General features: G+C 36.7%; 1 protein-coding gene across 1 annotated transcript; it reads right to left on the bottom strand.

The window, feature by feature from the left end:
- Window positions 1-900: 900 nt before the first annotated feature.
- Window positions 901-22568, bottom strand: LOC106089361 (uncharacterized). Its single transcript, XM_013255195.2, has 2 exons — window positions 22456-22568; window positions 901-1376 (listed from the first exon to the last, which is right to left on the bottom strand). Exon 2 carries the CDS (start codon window positions 1370-1372, stop codon window positions 1028-1030), a length of 345 nt encoding a protein of 114 aa, XP_013110649.1. The 5' UTR covers window positions 1373-1376; window positions 22456-22568; the 3' UTR covers window positions 901-1027.
- Between the last annotated feature and the right edge of the window lie 5414 nt (window positions 22569-27982).

The raw sequence follows: 27982 nt of genomic DNA, 5'->3' as shown, positions 1-27982 counted from the left end.
ACATAGGTTAGATTAGGTTTAAGTGGCAGTCGGCCATCAGTCACTTAGACATTTCCATTCATTGTGATATCACAGGAACAGGAGATGGAAGATGCCTTCTAGTTCTTTTATACACAGAAAAAAAAAACCCAAAAAAGTTTAATTAATAATAAAATTGTTTTCAATAAACAAATTTGTTGAATCTTAGAATTTTTTATCAATCACAATTACAGTCGTGATTGAAATTTTTACAATTTGTAATTAAAAAATTAATTGATTCAATTAATTATTTATTTGAACCGAAAAATGTTTGAATTACAAATTGGTGTACGACTCTATAGCCTTTCTTTTATAATATCTGCAATGCAGCCTTGTGTTTTTTTTACTTAAGCACCATATTATACACCGTCCCCTAATATATACATAACTAGAAGGATATTTCAAATGTCCATACGTCCACATTTTGTGTAAATGTTTAGCAATCTCATAGCAGCCGATTCAGCGTACCGGATTTCAAAAATAAGTTTTAAAAGATTTCAATAATATTTTTTATCGGACCAATTAAAAAATTAATTTAAAATTTCGAAAAATTCCAATCATTTCTTTAATTAAAATTTTTTAAATGACATTTGTTTCAATTCCTCCCCCAAAAAATTGGTGACTGATATTATCATTTTCGTGATTGAAGCAGTTTTATTTAAAAAATTAATTAGATCAATTAATTTCGTGATTGAAGCTGATTTTTATTTTTTTTTATGTGTATACAAGAAGAAGATAGTTGTACTATTTTGAAAAACAAAAAACCTAATATCTTGATCTACACCGGAATCATCATAACTTCTACCAGATTACACTGTGGCGAAAAGTCCAATACCAAATGTTTATCAGTGGTCCTCGTATCGTATTTAAGATAGTGGATAATTACACCTTAGGCGATTTACGTTTTATTACCTTAATACATTAAACAAAAATACTATTTAAACTATAACAAATAACAACTCTTACAACGCTAGAAATAATAATTTTATGAGATAGTTTGCGCGTAGTCCTACTTGCGCTTGATCCAGCCTGCGTTCTTGAATATTTTGAAAACCATTTCCCGTGGAATCTTTTCAGCTTCACGATCTACAACCTGCATTTCTTTGTCTGTAAACCATGACTCCTTTGCAAGACCGGCAGCGATCTGGGGATTGTTGTAGAAACGATCACTTTTTCTCAGTTCAGGTGGCAGTTGGGATTCATGCGCCGCATTTTCAACTACAGAAGGATGGGCAACATTTTGTGTTTTTGTGGTCCCAGCATGGTATTGTGTCATAATAGATGGTTGGGCGTAAAAAAATTGAGCACTGCAGACGCTTGCGGAAAGTAAAAGGAACAAGAAGATTGATGACATATTGCTGAAAAAAACAAAACCAATGGAAATAAATGTTCTGCATAAACTAATTTCAAATTTTATTTAATAAAATTATTTATTTACTAATATTTATTTATTAAAATTTTGTTTGTTAAAATTAAGATTTATGAAATAAAGCAATTAATCGTTCGCTGTCTAAACTAACTTGTAGTTTACAATCTTATACCCAATTTGAAGAAAAATACTACAATTAATCCATGCATATTTATTATTTTGCTAATGCAATATTTGAGTGTAAATTTATTTTTGATTTTACTGATATTTTTTAACCATTTTGGATGACTACCCCCTTTTTATTTTTGGGTTTCCTGATAAATAAAAACTAAACTTTGCGTTTTTATGTTGTATAGTTCCCCAGATATAGGTTTTGGAAAAAAAAAATAAAATAAAACATTTTGTTCATTGTCTTTCAAGTCGAGCGTAATGACCAAGCGAATGCAACATCCAAAGGAGAGATTGATAATTGAGCCTTGAAGAAAAGAAATTGCCAGTTCCTCAGACAAGGCAGTACACATGTCACCCCACTGGTGGACGCGTTTCGATAGTTGGATTTCATTATCTCATCGGCACCATCGTGAACTATGTCCGTCCGTCTGACCGGCCTACAGTTCACAGCCTGTTGTTCGTAGTACTTATAGTTGAGATCATAAGCACAAATCCTATGTGAAATCTCAACTACTACTACCAGGCTGTTCTAGATTTTGATTACATTTTTTTCTCTTTCAGCTAACTGTGGGATGCACTAAAATTAATATCAAGTTATTAAGGAAGCGGCATTTCTCTTGGGACTATTTTAAGGAAAAATGTTATAATTATACTGCAGGCAACCTTTTGTAAGAAATTATAATTTCTATATCGTTCTGTAGAGTCTAAGCTTTAAGCCTAGAACTAAGTTCATGCGCACGAAAATTGTCTATTAATTGGTTGATATAACACAAACGAAAGTCAAAGAAATTACTAACCAGTAGTCCAGGCCGCTAGTTCCACTCCTGTTTATTCACTAGTTTCAAAGTAATCAGAACTGGTTCCACTTTTGTTTACTTTCAGTGTAAACCACTGGTGAATTTAACATGGGGTTGTCATTGGAGTAACCAGTTACACGTATAGTTAATGCTTCAAGTAATTCCAACAAACTAGTTCCGTAATTAGTTTCTTTTCACATTTGTCAAAGCAAGGCGTATTTTTCAGGTGGCCGCATCAATCTAGCTGAGAGAATTTCATATGTCAACTTATTTTCGAATTCGCCATACAAAAATATAAACTTCAAAATAAATAATTTATAAATTGTATTTGCTGCTGTTATGGTTTTTAAACTTAGGGTACATAATGGAACGCGTCTAGCAATCTCATTCACTATAAGTTTCACTCAAGGAACTTAGGTCTATTGTGTGGCCCCCGAAAGATTCAAAAAGGGCAGAAGAACACTGATAAAATTTACGTCAATACAATGCCAGAAATTGAAATGAAGAAGATTAGGAGCCAACATGCATGACAAAACGGCCAGGAGGTCTGGAGAAGCTCCCTCCAATATGCAATTGAATTACTATAGCATTCACGAATGGCGAAGGGACTTTTGACAGGACAGGAAAATAAAATTTGTGCAGCCATAATCCTGTACCTACTCTCGCAATTTCAAGGCAGTCTCACAATAGGTGCTCAACCGTCTATGACTCCTCCTTATCCCCACAAATCAAGCTTAAGTCCGTCATGTGACCAGCGCAAGGTCAAAGTCCAAAAGCTATTACAATGTCAGTAATAGCTTTTCAGGATATTCAGTAGAGAGAGCGGCATACCAAGTTATCTAGTATTTTGGCAGCATACTATATGCAGTATGAACGGCCACACATCTCTCAGGGGATAAACCGACCTTTATTACCAGGAACAGGTAGGAGGTGCTAGATTTTACCTTTGTATCGGAAGATATTAGCGCAAATATGCCACTTGGAAGTATTAGATGACCACAGCTTCTCTGATCATCGTTATATTAGTTTCAGCCTTGTAGAAAATATTGCAGAAGTGGTCCCTCGGCTAAATAGGATAATTTTCGGCACAAATTCCGCACGTCCATCCCTTCTAGACCATAGTGGTCAAGCGGATCACGAAGGACTTGAATGACTCGATTGTGTCAGCATGTCCTAGTGCCAAGCAAAGGGGCAAACAGCGATCGCCATGGTGGACCTCAGAGCTGGGTTGTCTAAAATCCACAAGAGCACCACACGATTGGGATATCTATAAGGCTGAGCTAAAATATAAGGCGAGCTAAGAAAGGCTCAGAAAAAATCCTGGGTAAAACTCTGCAGCTCCGAGGAGGATACATCTGAGGACTCTAGGTTAAGGAAGATTTTGTCCTCGAGACCTATTACGGTGGGGTATATTCAGAAGTCAGAGAATGTATGAACAATGTGTAGTGAGGAAACACTATAACTGCTCGTAGATACCCCTTTCCCCGGGTATTCTCCAGCGGACAACGTGGCGCCAAAAGAGGTTGTCACTGGTATGTAGTGGAGGTTATTGCAGAAATTGTGTCTGAGCCGAAAATCCTTTGGGCGATAAAAAGTTTCGACTCCTTTAAGTCGCCAGACCCTGATGATGTATCACCGGTTTAATTACAAGCTCTATCTGATTTACTGGTTCCCTGGCTTAGGGAGATATACTCTGCTTGTATCAGAATGTCATATATACCTGTGGGATGGAAGGACGTGAAAGTCATTTTCACACGAACCTCATACCACACATTTTCGTCCTATTAGAGGTTGATAGAAACACAATCCCTGGAGATCGCCTGTCGCGGCAGCAGCATGCATATAGTAAAGGCAAATCCACTAAAATAGCCCTTCAGGATCTAGACGGCTACATAGGGGGTTGTCTCGCTGTCAAGGAATATACAATAGTAGCATTTCTTGACATTGAAGGTGCTTTCAATAATGTAAAAGCGACGTCAATCATGTAGAAGCTGGAGTTTCAAGGTAAATACACTACCGTAAAAATTATTATTTATTAATTATTAATAACCTGCTTACTAAAAGAAGCATTGGCAGGCTTGGGATCTGTGGATCTAAAAAGATGAGTCGGCAGTGAATACCTCAAGGAGGTGTACTGTCTCCTCTACTTTGGAATATAGCCATTAACAATAAATTATTGTATCTGGAAGAAAAAGGTGTAAATGTGGGGTTTGCTGATGACGTGGCAATAGCGGTTAGGGGAAAGTTTCCAGCACTCTTAAAGATGTACTTCAGGAAGCTCTACGTGCAACAGCAAAGTGGGCTACCGAATGTGGTCTAGGTATAAATCCGTACAAGACAGAAGTAGTTCTTTTCAGCAGGAGATACAAGTTGCCTACAATGGAACCTGTCTCCTTGGGAGGAGACAATATTCCATTTACTGAAAGCGCAAAATACCTGGGTGTTTTGCTGGACAGGAAATCGAACTTCAAATACAACATTTGGAGAGGTCAAGAAAGGCAACTCTTGCCCGATACACCTGCAAGAGAGGTGGGCGGCGCTTCAAAAGTCCATCTACTGTTCAATACTTAACCAGATAAGACTATTCCTGAAGTCTATCTAAATAACTTCTGGTTCTGGAGAACGTATTTCTGAACACAAAAACAGCCCTCGACTGTCGCAAAACTCTCAACGAGATGACTGAACAGTTCAAAATTCACCTGTTCTGGATGCCGGCCCACAGAGATATCCCAGGGAATTGTAAAACGGACGAGCTTGTGAAACTATAAACTATCCTTCACATTCCAGGCATAGTGGAATCTGTGGATATGCCTCTAGGATCTCAGGACCAAGCCCGAAGGGCAACGAATGAAAGATGGTCACAAAGAGGGGCTGTGAGCATTCCAAAACTATTTTGCCTAATCTGGACTTGAAGAGGTCTACCGCTTTGCTGTCAGTGGCAGGAACAGACGTCTCAGTCATTGTGTCCATCATGACAGGTCACTGTCTTATCGTAAAATATGAGACTAAGGTTGCCAGCAACGATTTTTGCAGAAGCTGTGTGGACATCGAAGAAGATGAGACTATAGAACACCTTCTGTGTGTGTGTCTCATTTCGTTGAGAACCTATCTGATTTAACGGATGTGAACCTTCGCACGTTATTGGACTTTTTAACGCGATTTGGATGGTTCTACGGTAGGAACTATGAGACATCTTTCTTTTTCTGTTCCTGTGGTATTAAAATGGACGAAAACGGGTAAGTGCGTCTGATGGCAGACTGTCACTTAAATCTAACCTAAGCTACGAAACTTCTGTCAAACCAGCAAAAATTAAAGCTTCTAGGAACCGAACACGGGTGATCGAGAGACCGGTTTACAGGGGAGCTATATCAGGTAATAGACTAATGTGAACCGTATTTGGCACAGTTGTTGGAAGTCGTAACAGGACACCGCATGCAAAATTTCAGCCAAATCAGACAAAATTGGAGGCTTGTAAGGGCTCAAGAAGTCAAATCGGGAGATCGGTTTTTATGGAAGCTATATCAGGTTTTTGACCGATTTAAACCCTACTTGGCGCAGTTGTTGGAAGTCATAACAGAACACTATGTGCAAAATTTCAGCCAAACTGGACAAAAATTGTTTCTTCCAGGGGCTTAATATGGTTGAAAAAGTCTTCTAAGCAAAAACGAAACGCGTCCCATAGCGGTTGGTGTGTTTTGCTATCTCTGGCTTTCCTTTTCCATTTGCGAGGAAAATCTCCGATCTTTGAGCTCGCCTCGAAAGAGAAACAGACATTAAATATTTGTGTTTTAGTGGACATATAGGCGATACAATACAACAAAATTGCAGAAATAAAGATTTTATATTTTAATTGGAATTTCTTCTCAATATTTCGATTGACATCGTCAATCATCGGCAGGGGATTTTAAATTAGTTTGCACTAATTACTATTAGTCGGCTCTATCTTTCACGAGCTTTTCGTCTACTCAACTTGTGAAAGAGAAAGTCAACTCATATTGGGTTGCCCAAAAAGTAATTGCGGATTTTTCATATAGTCGGCGTTGACAAATTTTTTCACAGCTTGTGACTCTGTAATTGCATTCTTTCTTCTGTCAGTTATCAGCTGTTACTTTTGGCTTGCTTTAGAAAAAAAGTGTAAAAAAAGTCTATTTGATTAAAGTTTCTAAGTTTTATTAAAAATGCATTTACTTTCTTTTAAAAAATCCGCAATTACTTTTTGGGCAACCCAATAGTTATTACTGCAAACTTATTTCGAATCTCTTGCCGATGACAATCGAAATATCGAGAAGAAATCCTAATAAAAATATAAATTAAAAGCAATGTTTTGTTCTTAAATCACGGACCTATAGCCGAACTAATTTGCAAAAAATAAAAATCTAAGGTCAACCATAAACAACATAATTAAGGACAAAATTTTAATGTCATTTTTAAAAGACAAAATTTTTTCTTGAGACAGCATTCTAATTGTAAATGTTTTTTTTTTCCTTAAAACAAAAATTTAATGAAAGCTTTTCTTAAGAAAAAATTTTTGTTAACCTTTTTATATTTTCTTTTTAAATTTCAATGACATTTTTGTGAAAAATTATGAAGAAAGTTTCATTAAAGACAACACATCAATAATATTTTCTCTAAAAACATAATTTTGACTCTCCTTTTTTTTATTTTGATGTTTTTCAACTTAAGCTCGGCGTCTTCCTTTTTTTTTATCGGATTTCCTTGAAATTTGGTACAATGAGTTGAATACACCCTTTCATATACTACCCAAATGTGGTGGTGGAGTACAGACTATTGTTAGATAAAGCTGCCATATAGACCAATATTCTGTTTAGCCGTTTTGAGTAGTGAATTGTTTTAGACATCCCCCCCCCTGACGACCTTGCCTATTTTAGTCCAAACTGGACAATATTTCGTTGTAGCTGCTATGGGTTCACAAAATGATTTTCACCTGATTATTAAGAAAGATGGTTAATATATGTATATCCGAGTTGATGGTTATCCAAAGTTCGACCCGGTCAAACTTTATCCCTTTTAACTTGTTTTATATAGGCTACCGGCTACTTAAGCCGCCACCGCTGTTCTTATAATGTCAAAGATAACTTTCATCAAGTTTACTATGCCAATTTTTACCTGTGATCGTAGCACTATGAAATACAATGATCTTCAAAATTGATTCGCTTAAAACAGCACGCACCGCACACCTTTCTCTCAAACAAAAATACAATAAGTGTTTGATTGTAAACTTGATATTTTTTTAAATTGCCAAATATTTCAGTAATTAAAATGTATTTGAACGGTAAGACACCAATGCGATTATATGAGTAAAAAGCGAATTAATGTTTTGATACTGGTTTTAAGGGGGAACAAGTGACGACGGCAATAAGCCGTCGTCACCTGCAATAATTCAGGAAAATATATATTGGTTTTGGAGATTCCCCAGTAATATTTTAAATGGAAGACGATAAGCTGTCTCCACCACATGTGTGGTGGTCATGTTGACGTCGACAGGCAGAGCTTGCCACGTTGACAAAGGAATAAAATGAATGCAAGGGCCATAGAGGGGAGTTGTAGTTTGTTTGGAGAGATATTTCTCAGTGAAAAAGCTTATAGCGAACAGTCTGGTAGTAGTAGTTGAGACTTCACATAGGATTTGTGCTTATGATCTCAACCATAAGTACTACGAACAACAGGCTGGGAACTGTGTAGGCCGGTCAGACGGACGGACATAGTTCACGATGGTGCTGATGAGATAAAAACCCAATTATCGAAACGCGTCCACAAGTGGGAAGACATGTGTCCTGCCTTGTCTGAGGAACTGGCAGTTTCTTTTCTTCAAGACTCATTCCTTTGTGTGTTGCATTCGCTTGGTCATTAAGCTCGACTTGAAAAACTACGTGCTAAGTTCGGCCGGGCTGAATCTTATATATCCTTCACCATGGATCGCATTTGTTGAGTTATTTGCGCGGAAACTTTTTGAAGGCAAACAAAGTATAATGGATAAGAATTGTTATGCTATTGGATATATATCACGTTATAGTTCGATTCGGACCATAAGTGAATTGAACGTTGAAGACCATTGTAGAAGTCATTTGGTAATATTTCAGTCCATTCGGATGAGAATTGCGCCTTGTAGGGGATCAGGAAGCAAAATCGGGAGATCGGTTTATATGGGAGTTGTATCAGGCTGTAGATCGATTAAGATCATACATGACAAGTATGTTGAAGGTTATAGGAGAAGCCGTTGTACAACATTTCAGCAACATCGGATAAGAATTGCGCCCTCTAGAGGCTTGAGAAGTCAAGACCTACGGCTCTATATCAGATTATGCACCGATTTGAACCATATTTATCGCAGTTGTTGGAAGTCATAAGAAACAACTTCATGCAAAATTTCAGCCAAATCGGATGAGAATAGCGCCCTCTATTAGCTCAAGAAGTCAAGAACCAAGATCGGTTTATGGCTGCTATATCAGATTATGCACCGATTTGAACCATACTGTGCACAGTTATTGGAATGTAATAACAAAACACTTCATGCAAAATTTCAGCTTAATCGGATGAGAATAGCGCCCTCTATTAGCTCAAGAAGTCAAGAACCAAGATCGGTTTATATGGCAGCTATATCAGGTTATGAACCGATTTAAACCATACTGTGCACAGTTATTGGAATGTAATAACAAAACACTTCATGCAAAATTTCAGCCTAATCGGATGAGAATAGCGCCCTCTAGTCGCACCCACAGAAGTCAAGAGCCAAGATTTCGAGCCTACGGCCCGTCTACATAGTGCCCAACATCTGTGAGCTTTCTCAGTACGCTCCTGAATGTGACACTTCCAATTCAGTTTCTTGGAACACCTTCGACTTCCTCGTGAACAGGCATATTTCAGTCTTCTGTGGGTTAACATTGAGAACTCTGGGTCTAGCCCAGTCATATGCCATATGAAAGACCCTTTCGGCCCTTCTGAATTCTTAGACGATTTTATAGAAATTTTGCCCGTAGTGTTTTGGTAGCACTTCCAACAACTACGCTAAGTATGATTCAAATCGGTTCATAATCTGGTATAGCTGTAATATAAACCGATCTGGGATCTTGACTTCTTGAGCCAATAGGGCGCGCAATTCTCATCCGATTTGGCTGAAATTTTGCATGAGGTGTTTTGTTATGACTTCCTAACTAACTGTGCTAACTGTAGCGTAAATCGGTATAGAACCTGATATAACTGCCATATAAACCGATCTGGGATCTTGCCTTCTTGAACCTCTAGAGGTCGCAATTCTCATCCGATTTGGCTGAAATTTTTTACAACGGCTTCTCTCATAATGTGTCCAATATGGTCTGAATCGATCATTAGCTTGATACAGCTCCCATATAAACCTCTCTCACGACTTTGCTTCTTGAGCCCCTACAAGGCGCAATTCTTATCCGAATGAACTGAAATATTACACAATGACTTCTACAAAGTTCTGCATTCATTTATGGTCCGAATCGGACTATAACCTGATGTAGCTTAACAGTTCTTATTCAATATTCTATGTTTGACTAAAAAGAGATACCGCGCATAGAACTCGACAAATGCGATCAATGGTGGGGTGTATATAAGATTAGGCCCGGCCGAACTTAGCACGCTCTTACTTGTTTTCTTTTTGTCACTTGATTGGTTCGGCAATTCAATGAAAACAGCTGTTTCCCTCTACAAAATCAGCTGTTTTCAATAAATTGGCGAATTGTGGCCGTTATTGTTTGATTGAAAAAGATTAAATTTTCAGTTACATTTTATATATATTATATTTTTTTATATTATATATACCCTCCACCATGAAGCGCATTTGTCGCTCTTCTTAGGCAAAAAATGATATAAGAAAAGATTTGCTCTGCTATTAGAGCGATATCAAGATATGATCCGGTTTAGACCACAATTAAATTATATGTTGGAGACCTGTGTAAAATGTCAGCCAATTCGAATAAGAATTGCGTCCTTTGGGGGTTCAAGATGTAAAATAGAGAGATCGATTTATATGGGAGCTGTATCGGACTATAGACCGATTCAGACCATAATAAACACGTATGTTGATGGTCATGAGAGAATCCGTCGTACAAAATTTCTGGCAAATCGGATAATAATTGCGACCTCTAGAGGCTCAAGAAGTCAAGATCCCAGATCGGTTTATATGGCAGCTACATCAGGTTATGAACCGATTTCAGTCATACTTGGCACAGTTGTTGGATATCATAACAAAACACGTCGTGCAAAATTTTCCTTCCAATTGGATAAGAATTGCGTTCTCTAGAGGCTCAAGAAGTCAAGACCCAAGATCGGTTTATATGGCAGCTATATCAGGCTATGGACTGATTTGAACCATACTTGGCACAGTTATTGGATATCATAACAAAACACGTGGTGCAAAATTTCATTCTAATCGGATAAGAATTGCACACTCTAGAGGCTCAAGAAGTCAAGACGCAAGATCGGTTTATATGACAGCTATACCAGGTTATGGACCAATTTCAACCATACTTAGCACAGTAGCTAGAAGTGATACTAAAACACTATGTGCAAAATTTCAGGCTCAAGAAGTCAAGACCCAAGATCGGTTTATATGGCAGCTATATCAAAACATGGACCGATATGGCCCATTTACAATACCAACTAATAAAAAGTATTTGTGCAAAATTTCAAGTGGTTAGCTTAACTCCTTCGAAAGTTAGCGTGCTTTTGATAGACAGACGGACGTGGCTAGATCGACATAAAATGTCGCGACGATCAAGAATATATATACTTTTTGGGATCTCAGACGAATATTTCGAGTAGTTACAAACAGAATGACGAAATTAGTATACCCCCCATCCTATGGTGGAGGGTATAAAAATGATTGAATCAATTAATTTTTAATTTAATTTAAGATTTAATTGAAAAAAAATTATTGAATCAATTAATTTTTTAATTGAAAATTTTAATTACGATCGTAAATGAAAAAAAGATCGGACTCAATTAAAAAAATGATTGAATCAATTAATATTTTAGTTGAAAATTACAAAAATTTCAATCACGATCGTTATTGAAAAAAAAGGTCAGATTCATATCAAAAATTGATTGAATCAATTAATTTTTCAATTGAAAGTTACCAAAATTTCAATAATGATCATAATTGAAAAAAAAATCTGGATTAAATAAAAAAATTATTGATTCAATTAATTTTTTAATTACAAACATTTTTATTGTCAATTAAATTTTTAATTGAAAAAATGTTCGTGAAAATTTTTTCTGTGTAACGATCAGCCGAATCCGAACGAAGCGCTGCTTAATAACACCACTTCGTATAAATGTCTCAAAGCCAGTAGTAACGAGGTGAAGTTGCAACTGCACACGTTTTCTGAGGGTCCACCTGGAATTTGAACCTCGGCGTGCTGATGCTCGAACCAAATCAACAGCTGAACGATCAAAATAAAAACATTAAATTTTGCATCAGTTCGTTCGTTTGTTTTGATTTATTATGCCGAAATACCGCATACATGGCCGAGGACGCATTCGGCTCTCGCATTTCTCGTACTTAATTGATTTTACACTTACATGTTAAGTGATGTGTGAGAAGATTTCCCCTGTTTCTTAGTGGAATGATCATGCGCGAATTTGCAAACTTATAACACTTTCATACACATTGTAATGCCAAATTTGTTATAAATTATGACCGAGTCAAATATACGAATAATTTTTCAAAGTCAATCTGCTGGTCTTATTTATTTATTTATTTATTTATTTGATGAATACCTACACAACAAGATAAAAAATCTTATAATTATAGTGCAGGCTTATAAGAACAGTCATATATCCTTTGAAAAAAAATAATAATAAAAATAATATAAAAATTTTAAGGAAATATAAAAGAAATGTAAAAAAATTTTTTTGAATATTAATGATGGAAATACAAATTATTGAGAAAAATAATAAATTAAAATAGTTTTCACTTTAAGGAAGAAGTTAACAATGTTTAAAAGGAGAGAAAAACAATTTTTGAATAATTAGTTACTAAGAAGAATAAAAAGTCTTTTCTTAAAGTCTGACGCGTTGCTGATGTTTTGGATTTCGTGGGGAATGGTATTCCAAAGACGTATGGTACTCGTATAAAATTGCCATTTAGATACTAGACTCCTTCTTCGAAAAGGTACAAGTTTTCTACCCCTTCTAGATCGGGCGAATACTAATTTGTCGTAGAGGAAATTGGGTGTTTGTGTCACAATGATCTTATGCAGGAATTGTAGAGATCTGATTCTGAGTAAATTGTCAAAACTACAGCCATAAAGGGAATTCGCCATGGTGGAAATATGTTGATTTCTTCTTACACCATAGACATACCGAATAATGCTGTTAAAAACTACATTCAATTTCCGTTGGCTTAGTGAATCGCAGTTCGCAAACAGTTCACAGCCATAGATCAAACCAGGAATTAGAAACATCTTCGCTAATAGAGTCCGAACCTCAATAGGTGTATAAGAGTGTGTGATCCACAGTGTACGCAGCTTTGCATATGTCTGCCCTGCTATAGCATTCACATGATTAGACCAAGTCAATGAGCTATTAAAAATTACACCTAAATTCTTCGCACTAGACACAATATCAATCTTCTGTCTTGGGTTTCTGTCTCCTTCAGCATGGTTTTAAATTGACATACCAATTTGTCGCTTAACTTAGTAAAGCGCTCATCAAGCATCTGTACCATTCTGAAAGGAGAATCGGATAAGCGAGGAGTTTTTGATAGGTTTCCGATGGAGGAGCGATTAATAAAGCTCTCTCTATCACGTTTCGGTGCCCTTGAATCTTTTACTACTACATCGTTATCAACCATGATATTTGCCTGTGTAACATCAAAATCGTTTGATTCCATCATTATAAAGAAAAAAAAAAAAAAAAAAAAAAAAAAAAAAAAAAGCAGGCAGTAAAATGGTACGAGCTAGGGTTGGGCAAACAGCTGTTCACAGGGTGATTCGTTTTCAAACAAAGTTTTGAATGTAGGGTTTGAAAAAAATTATTGCGTGCTTTTAGGCGTTAACTTAATTAATGTCATTTGTATTATATATGTATCTGCTCTTTTTCTATTGACACTTGTCATTCACTCTCACTGAAAAATGTTCTATTGTTTTGTTTTGATTTGTAATTGTTGTTGTAGTTTCACTTGGATTCTTTTATTTGATAATTTTTCTGTACAAATAAATAGAAATTGTACAGAAACAAACGTTTGCACAGAGTTTCTATGAGTGTTTATAGACACAGGGTGTACTATTTTATATATTTGGGCTATTTATTTCTTGTCACAGTGGTTTTGAACGTAATTTTGAGTGATTTTTATAAGAGCTATGAATAACACGTCTGCTCGATTCCGATTGTTGTTTTGAACTGCAACCTTTTTCCTAAAATGACCTTAAATTGCAACCTTTTTCCTAAAATGACCGAATTAATGGTGCTAAAGCATCAAAATTAACTACGAATAGTCAGCATACAGTGGTGGCAATTTCATGCAGATTCTTTTCTACCATTGTGTTTCACTGCAAAATTGCAAATTTGTCCATGAACATACCATTAAGGAACAGGGGCAAACTTCTCACATATCAATGAGTGCTGTCCGGTTCAAGTTTAAGCTCAATGATAAATGGCCTCCTCTTTATAGCCCAGTCCCAATGGCGTGCCGCAGGGAGAAGTTTTTACATGGCTGCCATACCACATGGTACGATACCCCACAAATATCGCCAGCATTAGGAGGAGATAACCACCGCTGAAAAATTTTTCCGATGTCCTCGCCAGAATTCGTACCCAGGCGTTCAGCGTCTCCGTGCTGTGGTGGCCTTGTTTTTAGAAAAGTTTAAGAACGTACTGCAGAGTCGGAGTAGGAGCCTTGGAGTCGAAGAATTTCGCCGGAGTCCAGGTCCAAAAATATGCTAGATTCCGACTCCAGCCAATATAATTTTTTTGGACAAAGATTATTTTTTCATTTCTATACCCACCCTGGAGATCGCCTATTTCGCACACAGCGTGCATATAGTAAGGACAAGTCCACTGACACAGCCCTTCAACCCCTAGTCAGCTACATTCTCTCGCTATCAAGGAATACACAATGGTAGCTCTTTTGACATTGAAGGTGATTTTAATAGTGTGAAACCGACGTCAATCATAAAAGAGCTGGAGTTCATAGGCGTCAACACTACCGTAAGAAAGTGTATTAATAACTTATTTACTAAAATATGCATTACGGCAGGCTTAGGATCTGTGGATGCAAAAAGATGGGTCGGCAGGGGAACACCTCAACGAGGTGTTCTGTCTCTTCAACGTGGAAATATAATCCCTAACAATATATTATTGTGCCTGGATGAAAGAGGTATAAAAGTGGTCGCGTATGCTGATGACGATATAAGTGCAATAGCGAAGTGGGCTACTGAAAGTGGTCTCGGCGTAAATCCGTGCAAGACAAATGTTATTCTTTTCAGCAGGAGATACAAGTTACCTACAGTGGCACCTGTATCCTTGGAGAGAGACAATGTTCTATTTGTCGAAAGGTCACCCTATACACCTGCAAGAGGCATTGGCAAAAGTTGGGGGTTTAAAACGCGTGTCAAGCACTCGGTATACACTGCAGTTTTCAGACCTATAATGCTATATTGTGTTGTGGTTTGGCGGACGGCACTTCAAATGTCCTCGTACTGTTCCATACTCAACTTAGATCCAAAGGATGGCATCACAGCCGCACTGAGGACAACAACATCTGATGCACTGAATTTAATGCTACATCTATTGCCTCTAGACATTGTGGCTAGACAAATTGCTGCGACCATTGCTGTGAGGCTGAGGGAGCATTCTCTTTGGTCATGTGACGCGTACGGATACTGCGTTTTGCTTAATACAATGTCCGATGTTTCAGGCGGTGTGGATTACACACACTGCCGGGAAACAGAGATATTAGATATTATTATTAGATATTGAGCTGAAATTTGGCACACTGTGATACAGGCAAGGACGTAGAATGTCAGAAACATATTTTAAAATGACAAAATTTCATATTTATAATATTCTACAAAGGCAACATTTTGCTGAGGCCATTGCCGCCTTAAAATTATTTTTCTTAAGGACAAAATGTAATGAAATTCTTTGTAAAAATAAAATTGTAACGAAATTTTTTCTAATCAAATTTTAATGCAACTTTTCTAAAGACAAAATTTCAGCGTAACCTTCTCCAAAGACAAAACTTCAGCCCCGGCCGGACCTCCAAGCACTGCCTCATCTGCTTTCACAAGTACCCATGCTTCAGAACCATATAACACCACGGGTAGTACAGTGTCTTGTAAAGTGTAGTCTTCGTCTGTCGAGAGGTGGCCTTGTTTCTAAACTGCTTAATTAGTCCAAAGTAGCACCTGTTTGCCAGTATTATTCTTCGCTTTATCTCAAAACTGGTGTCATTCGTTTCGGTTACGGCGGTGCCGAGGTAAATAGATAAAGTTACTGACTATCTCAAAGTTGTGGTTCCCAACTTTCTCCATGTTCTTTATTTGCTCGGTTGTGCAAGGCTTTTTGGGAGTGGAGACCATCCATTTCGTCTTATCTGCATTTACTGCCAGACCCATTTTCACTGACTCTCTTTCGATTCAATCAAAGGCTACAGTTACTACTTCCGGTGACCGACCTATGATATCGATATCGTCGGCATAGGCGTCCGTCCATTTTATGCCAAACCAAATTTCATTAGGATACCACTTTCCTAACTGGATCTAGAATTTTTCTAAGCTAGCTCTATTCTTGGGTATTTTTTGTCGTCAATGAGATAATGCAAGTTTTTAAAGACCAGATCGCAATGTAATTTTTGCAAAAGACAAAATTTTTGTGATTATTTTAAACAAAAATTATTAAAATTTCCTTCAAAACAAAATATTCATATTATTTGCAATAAATTTTTAATGAAAATTGTTCCAACAAAATTTATCAAACATTTTTCTTTTTTTATTTTTTTATTTTTATTATTTTAATTAAAATTTTATCTGTAAAAAATGTTATTAAAAATTGTTTTTAAATGAAATATTATGCTTGTTAGTCTGAGAAACTTTTCGAAAGAATAATTTGTAATATTTAATTATAAATTATTTGAATTACATCAGCAATGAAATGAATAACTTAAAGGATTTGGAAACACAATTTTAAAAACCCGAAGTGATCATCCAGATTAATTAACATTTTCAAATAATTATTTCAAATAAAACATTGTCGTTTATTCTTGAAATTCCATAATTCACAATATAGTATTTATGGCAATTGATACGGAGCTCATAGCGATTTAGGGTTGGTATTCTTTTCTGCTTTCGGAATAGTGGCGAAAATTTTTTGTTGTTCCGCGAACGGAATTTGACAGCAATTGAATTTTTTTGTTTCCATACCAAAACACGTTTTTTCTTATCCGAACTCGATTTCTCTAATTAATTTATTTTTTCGCAAATCAATAAAAAAACACGAATCATTGCAACCAATAAAACATACAAAAATAATGCCGGCAATGGTTCCAAGTGTTGCCACTTTAATTTTTTCCGCCTATTTTTAGCCAACTTTTTTTTATATGCAGCATTCCGCTTGAAAAGCTGAACAGAATACTCAACTTAAGGGATGAAATCTACCAGTCAATAGAAAGCAGCGTTGATTCGATTAGAAATTTGTTAGTTCTTTTGGCTTTGACCGTAGATTTGGGCACAGTGAAATATTATTTAAAATATTTTAAAATTTCCTTTTTGAATTTTTGATTTTCTTCCAAGAAAAACTTTTTACAATGAAAAGATTTTACGAATAATGATTTCTTTAAGTGTTATGTACGAAAAACTTTATTGAAATTCGACGATTCAAATTGCATGTTCACAAAAAGTCCAAGCTCCCTAAAGGTGAGTGTTAAGTTCGTGTTTCACAAAGAAACACCCATGTTTTTCACGATAAATGAAAGTTAAAAATTGGTCGAAAGTTATTTTTTGAAATATTTAACAATTATAGTTGTTTAATATTTCACATTGATTTGGGTAAAATTTTATAGAAATAAAAGTCATTTAAAACCAATAGACCGACATAAACAATAACCTGTTGAAATCATAAAACTAGTTTGAGAGCAAACAGTTCATCAAAATACTGAAGCTGGTTCTGCGAAACGTCCGCTATAAAACTAAGACATTCGCAAAGACAACTACACTTTGAAGGGTTTGAAAGATTAGGATCGGCCTATAAATAGTGTGTTGGCAATCAGTTAAAAACTCAGCACTGAATCTGACCAAATGTCACCGCCGATGGGTCAGTTTCTGCATCAAATAGCGTCCACAATTTTCAATAAAAAGACGTATCTTTACCAATTTCACAGAAACAGACGAATTTTAGCAATTTTCGATTTCGAAAAAATGTGGGATTACCTTCCCCCCAAATAAAATCCTGGCTACGTCCCTGGGTAAAGGATATTATGAATTATTGTACTTATTTATTGGGTTGCCCCAAAAGTAATTGCGGATTTTTTAAAAGAAAGTAAATGCATTTTTAATAAAACTTAGAATGAACTTTAATCAAATATACTTTTTTTACACTTTTTTTCTAAAGCAAGCTAAAAGTAACAGCTGATAACTGACAGAAGAAAGAATGCAATTACAGAGTCACAAGCTGTGAAAAAAATTTGTCAACGCCGACTATATGAAAAATCCGCAATTACTTTTTGGGCAACCCTATAACACCCAGAAGGAAGTGAGATGGACCCATTGATAAGTATACGAATCGACTCAGTATCACATTCTGATTCCGTCTGTTTATCTGTCAAACAAATTAATGTGAACAGATAAACAGACACACAGTCTGTTAAACATAATTCCTTTCCGATCATATTCAAACTAGCTATACACAATAACCCCCTCCTTAGTTCTCATGTGGTCCACCTCCACCAGGAGACAAAGATCCTACCAGTGCGAAGACATAACTACATGCTGTCTAAGCAATACCTTTTGGGCTGTTATCGCAGAAATCATCCAAATCATCATCTTGTGGATAGATACCCACCGCCCAGAAGCCTTAAGGTAGATCTACATGATCTAGAGCGTGAGGTCCAGCGCTACAAGAGAGAACCTCTAGATCAAGCGGCATATCAAGCGGGTCTGAACAACATTCATGCAGACACGGTAGCAGACGCGTTAACTGGCTACCGGGTGAATGTAGTCCTTGGAGTACGACCGCCACCCATTGCACCCGAAGAAATCGACCTCCCCCGGCAAACCAGAGTGATTCTGGCTCAATTACGTTCCGGCAGATGCAGCCGCCTCAATTCCCACAGAGCTAGGATTGATGCCGACGTGCAAGATGTATGTCCCGACTGTAACCAAGGACCGCACCATACACGTCACCTGTTTAACTGCCCGGCCAGACCCACTCGACTCAGACCCAGATCCCTGTGGACGCACCCCATCTTAGTCGCGGAGTTCCTGGGTCTTGACACTCAACAGAATCAAGCAGACGAAAGATAGTACACAATAAACTGCTACAACAACAACAACAACCCCCAATAAAATAAGTCCTAATGAAATAGGTCCTAAAACACAATGAAATAAGTCCCAACTTTAACATGTAAAAGCGTGCTAAGTTCGGGCGGGCCGAGTCTTATATACCCTCCACCATTGATCTGTCTAGTTCTTTTCCCGGTATCTCTTTTTAGGCTAACATATGATAAAAGAAAAATTTTTTAAGATATTGGAGCTATATACACTTACAGTCCGATGGTCCGGACCATAATTAAACTGAATGTAGAAGTCGTTGTGTAAAATTTCAGCCAATTCGAATACAAATTGCGCGCTTTTGAGGCTCAAGAAATAAAATAGGGAAATCGGTTTATATGGGAGCAGTATCAGGCTATAGACCTACTTAGACCATAATTGACACGTATGTTGAAGGTCATGAGAGAAGTCGTTGTTCAAATTTCAGCCAAATCGGATTAAAATTGCGACCTCTAAAGGCTCCAGAAGTCAAGATCCCAGTTCGGTTTATATGGCACCTATATCAGGTTATGAACCAACTAAAACCATATTTAGCACAACAATTGGAAGTCATAATAAAATACTTCATGCAAAATTTCAGCCAAATCGGATAAGAATTGGGCCCTCTAGAAGCTCAAGAAGTCAAAATTTCAAGCGGCTAGCTTTGCTCCTTCGAAAGTAAGAGTGCCTTCGACAGACAGACGGACGGGCATGGCTAGATCGACATAAAATGTCACGAGGATCAAGAATATATATACTTTATTGGGTCTCAGACGAATATTTCGAGTAGTTACAAACAGAATGACGAAATTAGTATACCCTCATCCTATGCTGGAGGGTATAAAAATGAAATTCAGCCCAAAAAAAGTTAGAAAGTCCAAAAATTAAGTATATCCCAACATTTGTGTCTGTTTTTCAACCTAAGGATCAAAAAGTAAATAAGTCCCGAAATTGTGAAAATATTTCCAAAAATTTGGGACTTATTTCACTGCGTAAAAATCCCAAAATGTATGGAGTTTATTTGGGGCTTATTTCACTTTTTCTTTGGGATTTATTTTATAGAGGTTTATTTCGTATTGCTTTCAAACTTATGGAAGTTGGAAGAAATAGATTTGGTTGTAACTCCCATATATATTGACCGATTTTTAATCAACTATGTGATCATAGACTGTTATAGTGCAAAAAAATTCTAACGAATCGCATTACCAATTTCCGAGATTGGTATTTTTGAAATAAGGGTAATAATAAGTGCTTTTTAGGGAGACATTTCGACTTAAATATGGATATCAAATTCGAGTCCACTCCCAAATCCCATATTGCCATGGTCGTTAAATATGAACCGTTTGGAGGGTGTTATGGGGCTGGGGCGGCCCCCGGCACTTTGCCCCGAAAATAGATATCAAATTCGTTCTTTACTCCCAAACACAGTTGATTTGCTATAGTCGGGAATAATGTTTAGTTTAAGGGGTGATTTAGGGCGCACCCCCAAAATTGGATATCAAATTCGTTTTCTACTTTCAAATACCTTTCATTCGAGTCCCATATTGCCATAATGGGTCAATTAACCTATTCGAAGTATTTTGAGGAGGAAAAGCGCCACCATGATTTGAACGAAAATTTTAATGTCATACTTTTAATCTACTCCCAAATATCTTTCATTTGAATCCCATATAGCCATGTTTGGCGGATTTGCCCATTTGGGGGTATTTGAGGGTAGGTGCCCCTACACTTCGATCTGATTTTGTATGCCAGATTCGTGATCTACTCCCGAATACCTTTCATTTAACCCTATATTGATAGGGACTACCAATTAGTCTGCACATAGAAATTTTGGGGTTAGGGCGACTTCCTGGGTACTTGGGCCAATTTTTAATACCATAGTCGTATTCTACTCGTCAATACCTTTCATTTGATATCCACATTGTCTTTATCGGTCCACTTGTAATTTTGAGTGGTATTTTTGGGGTAACGGGGAGGGTCTGCCCCCTTCCGATATCAACAAATTATAAAACATATTTCTTCTTCCTGACCATATTCATAATCTACTCCCGAATACCTTTCATTTGAGTCCCATATTGTCATGCTCGTCCAATGAACCTATTTTGGGGGGGTTTGGAGTTGGGGCGGCCCCCCAATTTGGACCCAATTTTTAATATGAAATTCGTACTCTACTCCTTAATACCTTTCATTTGAATCCCATGTTGTCCTGATTGGTACACTTTAATTTTTGGGTGGTACTTTTGGGGTAAGGGGGAGGGTCCATGTTTTGATATAGCTGCCATATAAACCGATCTTGGGCCCTTTTCTCATCCGATTTGGCTAAAATTTTGCATGAAGTGTTTCGTTATAACTTCCAACAACTCTGATTAGTATGGTTTAAATCGGCTCATAACCTGATCTTGACTTCTTAAGCCAATAGAGGGCGCAATTCTTATCCTATTTTGCTGAATTTTGTACAGCGGCTTCTACCATGACCTTCAACATACTTGTCAAGTATGGTCTAAATCGATCTATAGCGTGTTACAGCTCCCATATAAACCGATCCCCCGATTGTGCTTCTTCAGCCCCTACAAAGCGCAATTCTCATCCGAATGGACTAAAATATTACCTACTGACTTCTACTATGGTCTTCAACGTTTAATTCATTTATGGTTCGAATCGAACTATAACTTGATGTAAATCCAATAGCATAATAATTCTTATCCTTTATACTTCAATTGCCTTAAAAGAGATACTGCGCAAAAAACTAGACAAATGCGTTCCATGATCCTGCACCATGGATCGCATAAGATTCGGCCTGGCCGAACTTAGCGCGCTCTTACTTGTAATATATAAGATTTGCTGAAATTTGAGACAGTGAGCTGTGAAGGGCGCTCGACACCCTTCTTCAGTTTGGCCCAGATCGGTCATGATTTGGATATAGCTACCAAATAGTCCGACCTCTCGGTTAAGGTCCTGGGGCCCATGAAAGGCCAATTTTTTGTCCGATTTCTCTGAAATTCAGGGCAGTGAGTTGTGTTAGGCCATTCGATATCCTTCTTCAATTTGGCGCATTTATTATCCGATTTCGCTGAAACTTGACACAGTGACTTTTGTTAGGCTTTTCGACATTCGTGTCCTATATGGTTCAGATCGGTCTATGTTTGGATATAGCTGTCATATTATTGGACCACTCAATGTCCCTGTCGATTTTGGTCCAAATCGCGCCATATTGGATATAGGTGCACAAATAATGCATTCTTCACCGGATTATGACGAAAGGTGGTTTACATATATATCCAAGGTGGTGGGTGGGTATCCAAAGTTCGTCCCGGGCGGACTTAATGCCTTTTTACTTGTTCAATTTAGCACATATCCGTTTGCCATTAAATAAGTAAACCTAGTAATAGCGAGTACACCGTGCTATTATATTTGATAGGAGCCGATCTAATGTACATGAGTCTGTTTGTTTCGATTGTATTTTGTTTTGTTTTATTGCCACTTTTTATGTTATAGAGATCAAGCAGCGAGGAAACAACTTGAACGAAAGAAGCCTTATTGGAAAGATTTAAAAATGGTATCACACCCACGCCCGAATTTATGCACTTACATTTGTTATTATTGCTTTAACGTTTGTTTGTTTTTTTTTTTTTTTCGAATTTGGTTTTGCGCTCGTTTGGGCTTTTTGCCGATGATAATGTATGTAAAACGACGCAATTGGTGCTAAATCGAGAACTGAAATTAGAACTGTTTCGTTTCGATCTTTTATGTTGAAATTGTTGAATGTTATTGAATGCCACCTATTTGTACTGTAAGTCAACCAGAGCGCATAATTTGCTACACTTACAAACAAACGAGAGTATCTGAAGTTGGCTATCGATTGGGATGTGCGGGTGAGTCATATTGTTTCTCACACGCAATGTCATTCAATCACGACTTACATACTCACCACGAATCATACATTTAAAATTGAATTTCTTATAACGAGTACAACAAATAATTTCAATATGTGTACATATTTTAAAAGAATATGTTTATATTGTAGTAAGTAGTGCCAGGGGCTTTCTTTTTGGTCATGTGTTATTCTTGATACAATGACCGTAGTTTCAGGCAGTGTGGATTACACATTGCTGCCAACCTGACGAGAGGATTATCAGCGCTAAAAAAATTTTTTCCTAACCTGTGCGCTACTCCCTAGTAATAGAAGATATGTTGGCTTCATTAAGGTGGTTCCCAACTGGACGAGAAGGTTACCCTACCACAATAGTGCGTATCAAGTGGAGATGTTTCGAATTAAAGAGGTGGTGGAACGACTAAAGCTGGTATTACACGATATGTATTTTTCATATGACATGTCAAATTTAGCATATGACAGATTTTATGTGAATAACGAATGTTTGAAAAAATATGTATTTTTATACCCTACACCACCATTGCAACACATTGAAACATCCATGTTCGACCCTACAAAGTATATATATTTCTGATTTCCGTCCGTCTGTTTTAATCACGCTACAACCTTCAAAATCAGATCATATTTCGGTATAGCTGCCATATAGACCAATCTGCTGGTTAAGGGCATGAAGTCCATAAAAGCTTTATTTGCTTACTGATTTCGCTGAAATTTTAAATATTAAGTTGTATTAAGACACCCGATATCCGGCCCAAAAATGGTTCACATCAAACTATAGCTTCCATATAGACCGATTTTCCAATGTAGCGTCCTAATCCCATAAAAATATGATTTATTTCTTGATTTCGCTGAAACCGTGACTTATATAAGAATTCTTGGGACCTGAATCAAATATGATACAGACCGGCCCATATTCAGAAATACACTCAGAAAAAGTGGTTTATAGAATTAATTAAAAAATGTGTTCCAATTAAGTAAGTTAACTAATTTTATTATATTGGTTGCCCAAAAAGTAATTGCGGATTTTTTAAAAGAAAGTAAATGCATTTTTAATAAAACTTAGAATGAACTTTAATCAAATATACTTTTTTACACTTTTTTTTCTAAAGCAAGCTAAAAGTAACAGCTGATAACTGACAGAAGAAAGAATGCAATTATAGAGTCACAAGCTGAGAAAAAATTTGTCAACGCCGACTATATGAAAAATCCGCAATTACTTTTTGGACAACCCAATAATTGGGTTATCTTATATATATATGAAAATCAATTTGTATTTGTTTGTTTTTGTGTTACTTATAGACTCAAAAATGGCTGAACCGTTTTTCTTGAAATTTTCACAGATGGCGCATAATGAGCCCGTGGTGAAAATAGGCTACTACATTTTTTGATATCTGAAGGGGGGCGGACCCTCCCCCTTACCATAATTTTCAGAAACGCCAGATCTCGGAGATGGGTGGTGCGATTTAAGCGAAATTTTGTGTACTCTCATATAGTACCCTAAAAATAAAAATTTGGTATCCAAATTTCGGATCGGGTACCTTGGGGGGCTGCCCCGCCCTAAAACCTATCAAACATATATTTACACCAATCACGACAATATGGGACTCAAATGAAAGGTATTTAAGAGTAGAAAACGTATCTGCTATCTAATTGTCGGACTAAGTGTTTTGGGGACCACCCCAAACCCCAAAACACCTCTAAATCGGATATATTTGGGGCTCAAATAAAAGGTATTTAAGTGTAGAATATGAATCTGTGAGACCATGTGAGACCAAGTATATGGGGGCCGCCCCTTCCAAAAACAATCCTCAAAGAGGACAAATTTACTACAATAGCAATATGGGGCTCAAATGAAAGGTATTTGGGAGTAATATTACATTCGGGAAAAAGTGTGTATGGGGCCACCTATACATATGGAAAATGCCATATAGAGTAGAAGAAGGCGCAGCGGAGCGGGCCCTGTTCAGCTAGTTTTGTATAAAACAAGCACAAATTGCAGGTGTTAAATAAACTTTACATACATTTAGTTAGTTGCAAATAGTTCATAAACTTGAATTTGATAAATAATTTTACTAAACCAAAATTCTATTCAACAAGTAAAATATTCAATAAGTAAATATTGCTTTTATTAACTCATGATAAAAGTTTCGTTGTTTTCAGTTCAACGATCCGTAAAAACGGCTTTCTTCATGTTGAATATATATTTGTGAAAAATTTGTTAATCCTACATTCGAATAGTTTTGTGGAACTTAAAGTTTTAACTTAAAACTTTGTCAAAATGGAGTTGGTTTGAAAGATTATTTAACTGAACGCTTAATGTATTAACAAATTTTTTTATTAAATCGTCATATGCACTTTTGCATGCATTTTTTTATACCCTCCACCATAAGATGGGGGGTATACTAATTTCGTCATTCTGTTTGTAACTACTCGAAATATTCGTCTGAGACCTCATAAAGTATATATATTCTTGATCGTCGCGACATTTTATGTCGATCTAGCCATGTCCGTCCGTCCGTCTGTCGAAAGCACGCTAACTTTCGAACGAGTAAAGCTAGCCGCTTGAAATTTTGCACTAATACTTCTTATTAGTTTAGGTCGGTTGGTATTGTAAATGGGCCATATCGGTCCATGTTTTGATATAGCTGCCATATAAACCGATCTTGGGTCTTGACTTCTTGAGCCTCTAGAGAGCGCAATTCTTATCCGATTGGAATGAAATTTTGCACGACGTGTTTTGTTATAATATCCATCAATTGTTATGATATCCATATAAACCGATCTTGGGTCTTGACTTCTTGAGCCTCTAGAGGGCGCAATTCTTATCCGATTGGAATGAAATTTTGCACGACGTGTTTTGTAATGATACCCAACAACTGTGCCACGTATGGTTCAAATCAGTCTATAACCTGATATAGCTGCCATATAAACCGATCTTGGGTCTTGACTTCTTGAGCCTGATATAGCTGCCATATAAACCGATCTTGGGTCTTGACTTCTTGAGCCTTTAGAGGGCACAATTTGAATGAATTTTTGCACGAAGTATTTCGTTATGACATCCAACAACTGTGCCAAGTATGGTTCAAATCGGTCTATAACCTGATATAGCTGTCATATAAACAGATCTGGGGATTTGGCTTCTTTAGCTTCTAGAGGGCCCAATTCCTATCCGATTTGGCTGAAATTTTGCATGACGTTTTTTATTCTTACTTTCAACAACTGTGTTAAATAACGTTCAAATCGGTCCATAACCTGATATAGCTGCCATATAAACCGATCTGGGATCTTGACTTCTTGATCCCTAGAGGTCGCAATTATTATCCGATATGCCTGAAATTTTGTACGACGGATCCTCTCATGACCATCAACATACGTGTTTATTATGGTCTGAATCGGTCTATAGCCCGATACAGCTCCCATATAAATCGTTCTCTCTATTTTACTTCTTGAGCCCCCAATGGACGCAATTCTTATCCGAACTGGCTGAAATTTTACACAGGTCTCCAACATATAATTTAATTGTGGTCCGAACCGGACCATATCTTGATATCGCTCTAATAACAGAGCAAATCTTTTCGTATGTATATCCTTTTTTGCCTAAGAAGAGATGCCGGGAAAATAACTCGTCAAATGCGATCCATGGTGGAGGGTACATAAGATTCGGCCCGGCCGAACTTAGCACGCTTTTACTTGTTTAATTTGCTAAGTACATTGATTGATTGCATGAAACATCGCTAAATTTGTTTTCAATACATATGTCATTTGGTATTTTTCACATAAAGCATTCATGCAATTATCTCTCGATGGAAATTTGAAAATTTGAAAATTTGAAAAAAACTCGAAAGTTTGGTTGATGACTTCAAATTATAAGAAAGAATTGATATTTATCAACTCCGAGTTCTCATTTACAAAGCAAAATGGACTTGTTTACATTTTGAATTGTCGACAAATTTTTACCTGTGTTGCGAAAAAATTTCAGTAGGTGGAAATGTGTCGCATATATATTTGGGGAAAAGGACGGTCCCTAGCGATACTGTTATCGCAATCTGCCTTAATTTATATTGAACACGTGTGGGTATCATTTTACAGCTGAAAGTTTGTGTGGATTCTTCAAAAACTGTTTATACCGACTACAACTCAATGATGCATCAAGTCGAAGAATATGCCACGTTTAAAGATCCTTCGGCAATTCTTTTTCGTTATCTTTTACCAATTATTACTATTAAAAAAAGTTTAGATTAACTATACATTTGTTTTGTGTAATCGTTTAACATTAGTCAGATTTTAATCAAAGATATGAATAATATTGAGCGAAAATCGGATAAAGTACCTATTACGGTTTTTATTGCAAAATATTTTGTTCAGGCTTTAAATGGGAAAGCGGAGATCAGTTTATACAAAATAAAAATAAATAATAAAAATTTAATGATCCCCTAATCTTTGTTTTAAGAAAATAATTCACATAATGTATGTTTTTTTTTGAAGAAATTTGGTCAGACCAAGTTTTTTCTTTAAAGACGAAATTTTTTGTATATTTCAAGAATAATGGTGTAATTGTCGCAGAAAAAAAGTCTGTCATTACACAAAAACACAGGGATTGGGAAAAAGTACAGCTAAAAGACAGGATTGTCGAGCGTGTTTAATGTGGTAATTGTATCATAGAGGCGTTTTCATAATTAATACGATTTAAATACAACATACCAACGCACGGCCCTTGAAACCAGCCATATGGTTGAAAAGTCTTTTAACCCAAGACGAAACGCGTCCGATAGTAGTTGGTGTCTATTGCAATCTCTGGCTTTCCTTTTCCATTTGCATAGAAAATCTCCGATCATTGAGCTCGTCTCGAAAGAGAAACAAACAAATATTGTAAAATTTAATGATCTGAGCCCTAACAGGCAAAAAAAAACTTGAAAATGAAAAAAACGGAGCAATACCGAGAGCCGTTGCCGTTGTATAGCGTTCAAAGCCATCAATACAACCTCCAACAGATGCACAGTATTATGTGTATCACGGAAATAGTGTAATTGTCACAGAAAAAAAGTCTGTCATTACACAAAAACACATGGATAGGGAAAAGTACAGCTAATAGACTGACAACCCAGTGCGCCATATCTAAATATAGTCCGATCTGAACAGCACTTCACAGAAATGGGGAGGAGTCTACCAGAACTCACTGTGCCAAATTTCATCGAAATCGGATGAAAAATTACCAATTTATTGC

Source organism: Stomoxys calcitrans, chromosome 1, assembly GCF_963082655.1.
Source record: "Stomoxys calcitrans chromosome 1, idStoCalc2.1, whole genome shotgun sequence".
NCBI classification, from domain to species: domain Eukaryota; kingdom Metazoa; phylum Arthropoda; class Insecta; order Diptera; family Muscidae; genus Stomoxys; species Stomoxys calcitrans.
The sequence above is the reverse complement of the archived record's forward strand: the minus strand, read 5'-3'. Positions and strand labels throughout refer to the sequence as shown.

Excerpts from the sequence above, each read along its gene's own strand:
- LOC106089361 (XM_013255195.2), bottom strand. The coding sequence starts at position 1,372 with ATGTCATCAATCTTCTTGTTCCTTTTACTTTCCGCAAGCGTCTGCAGT.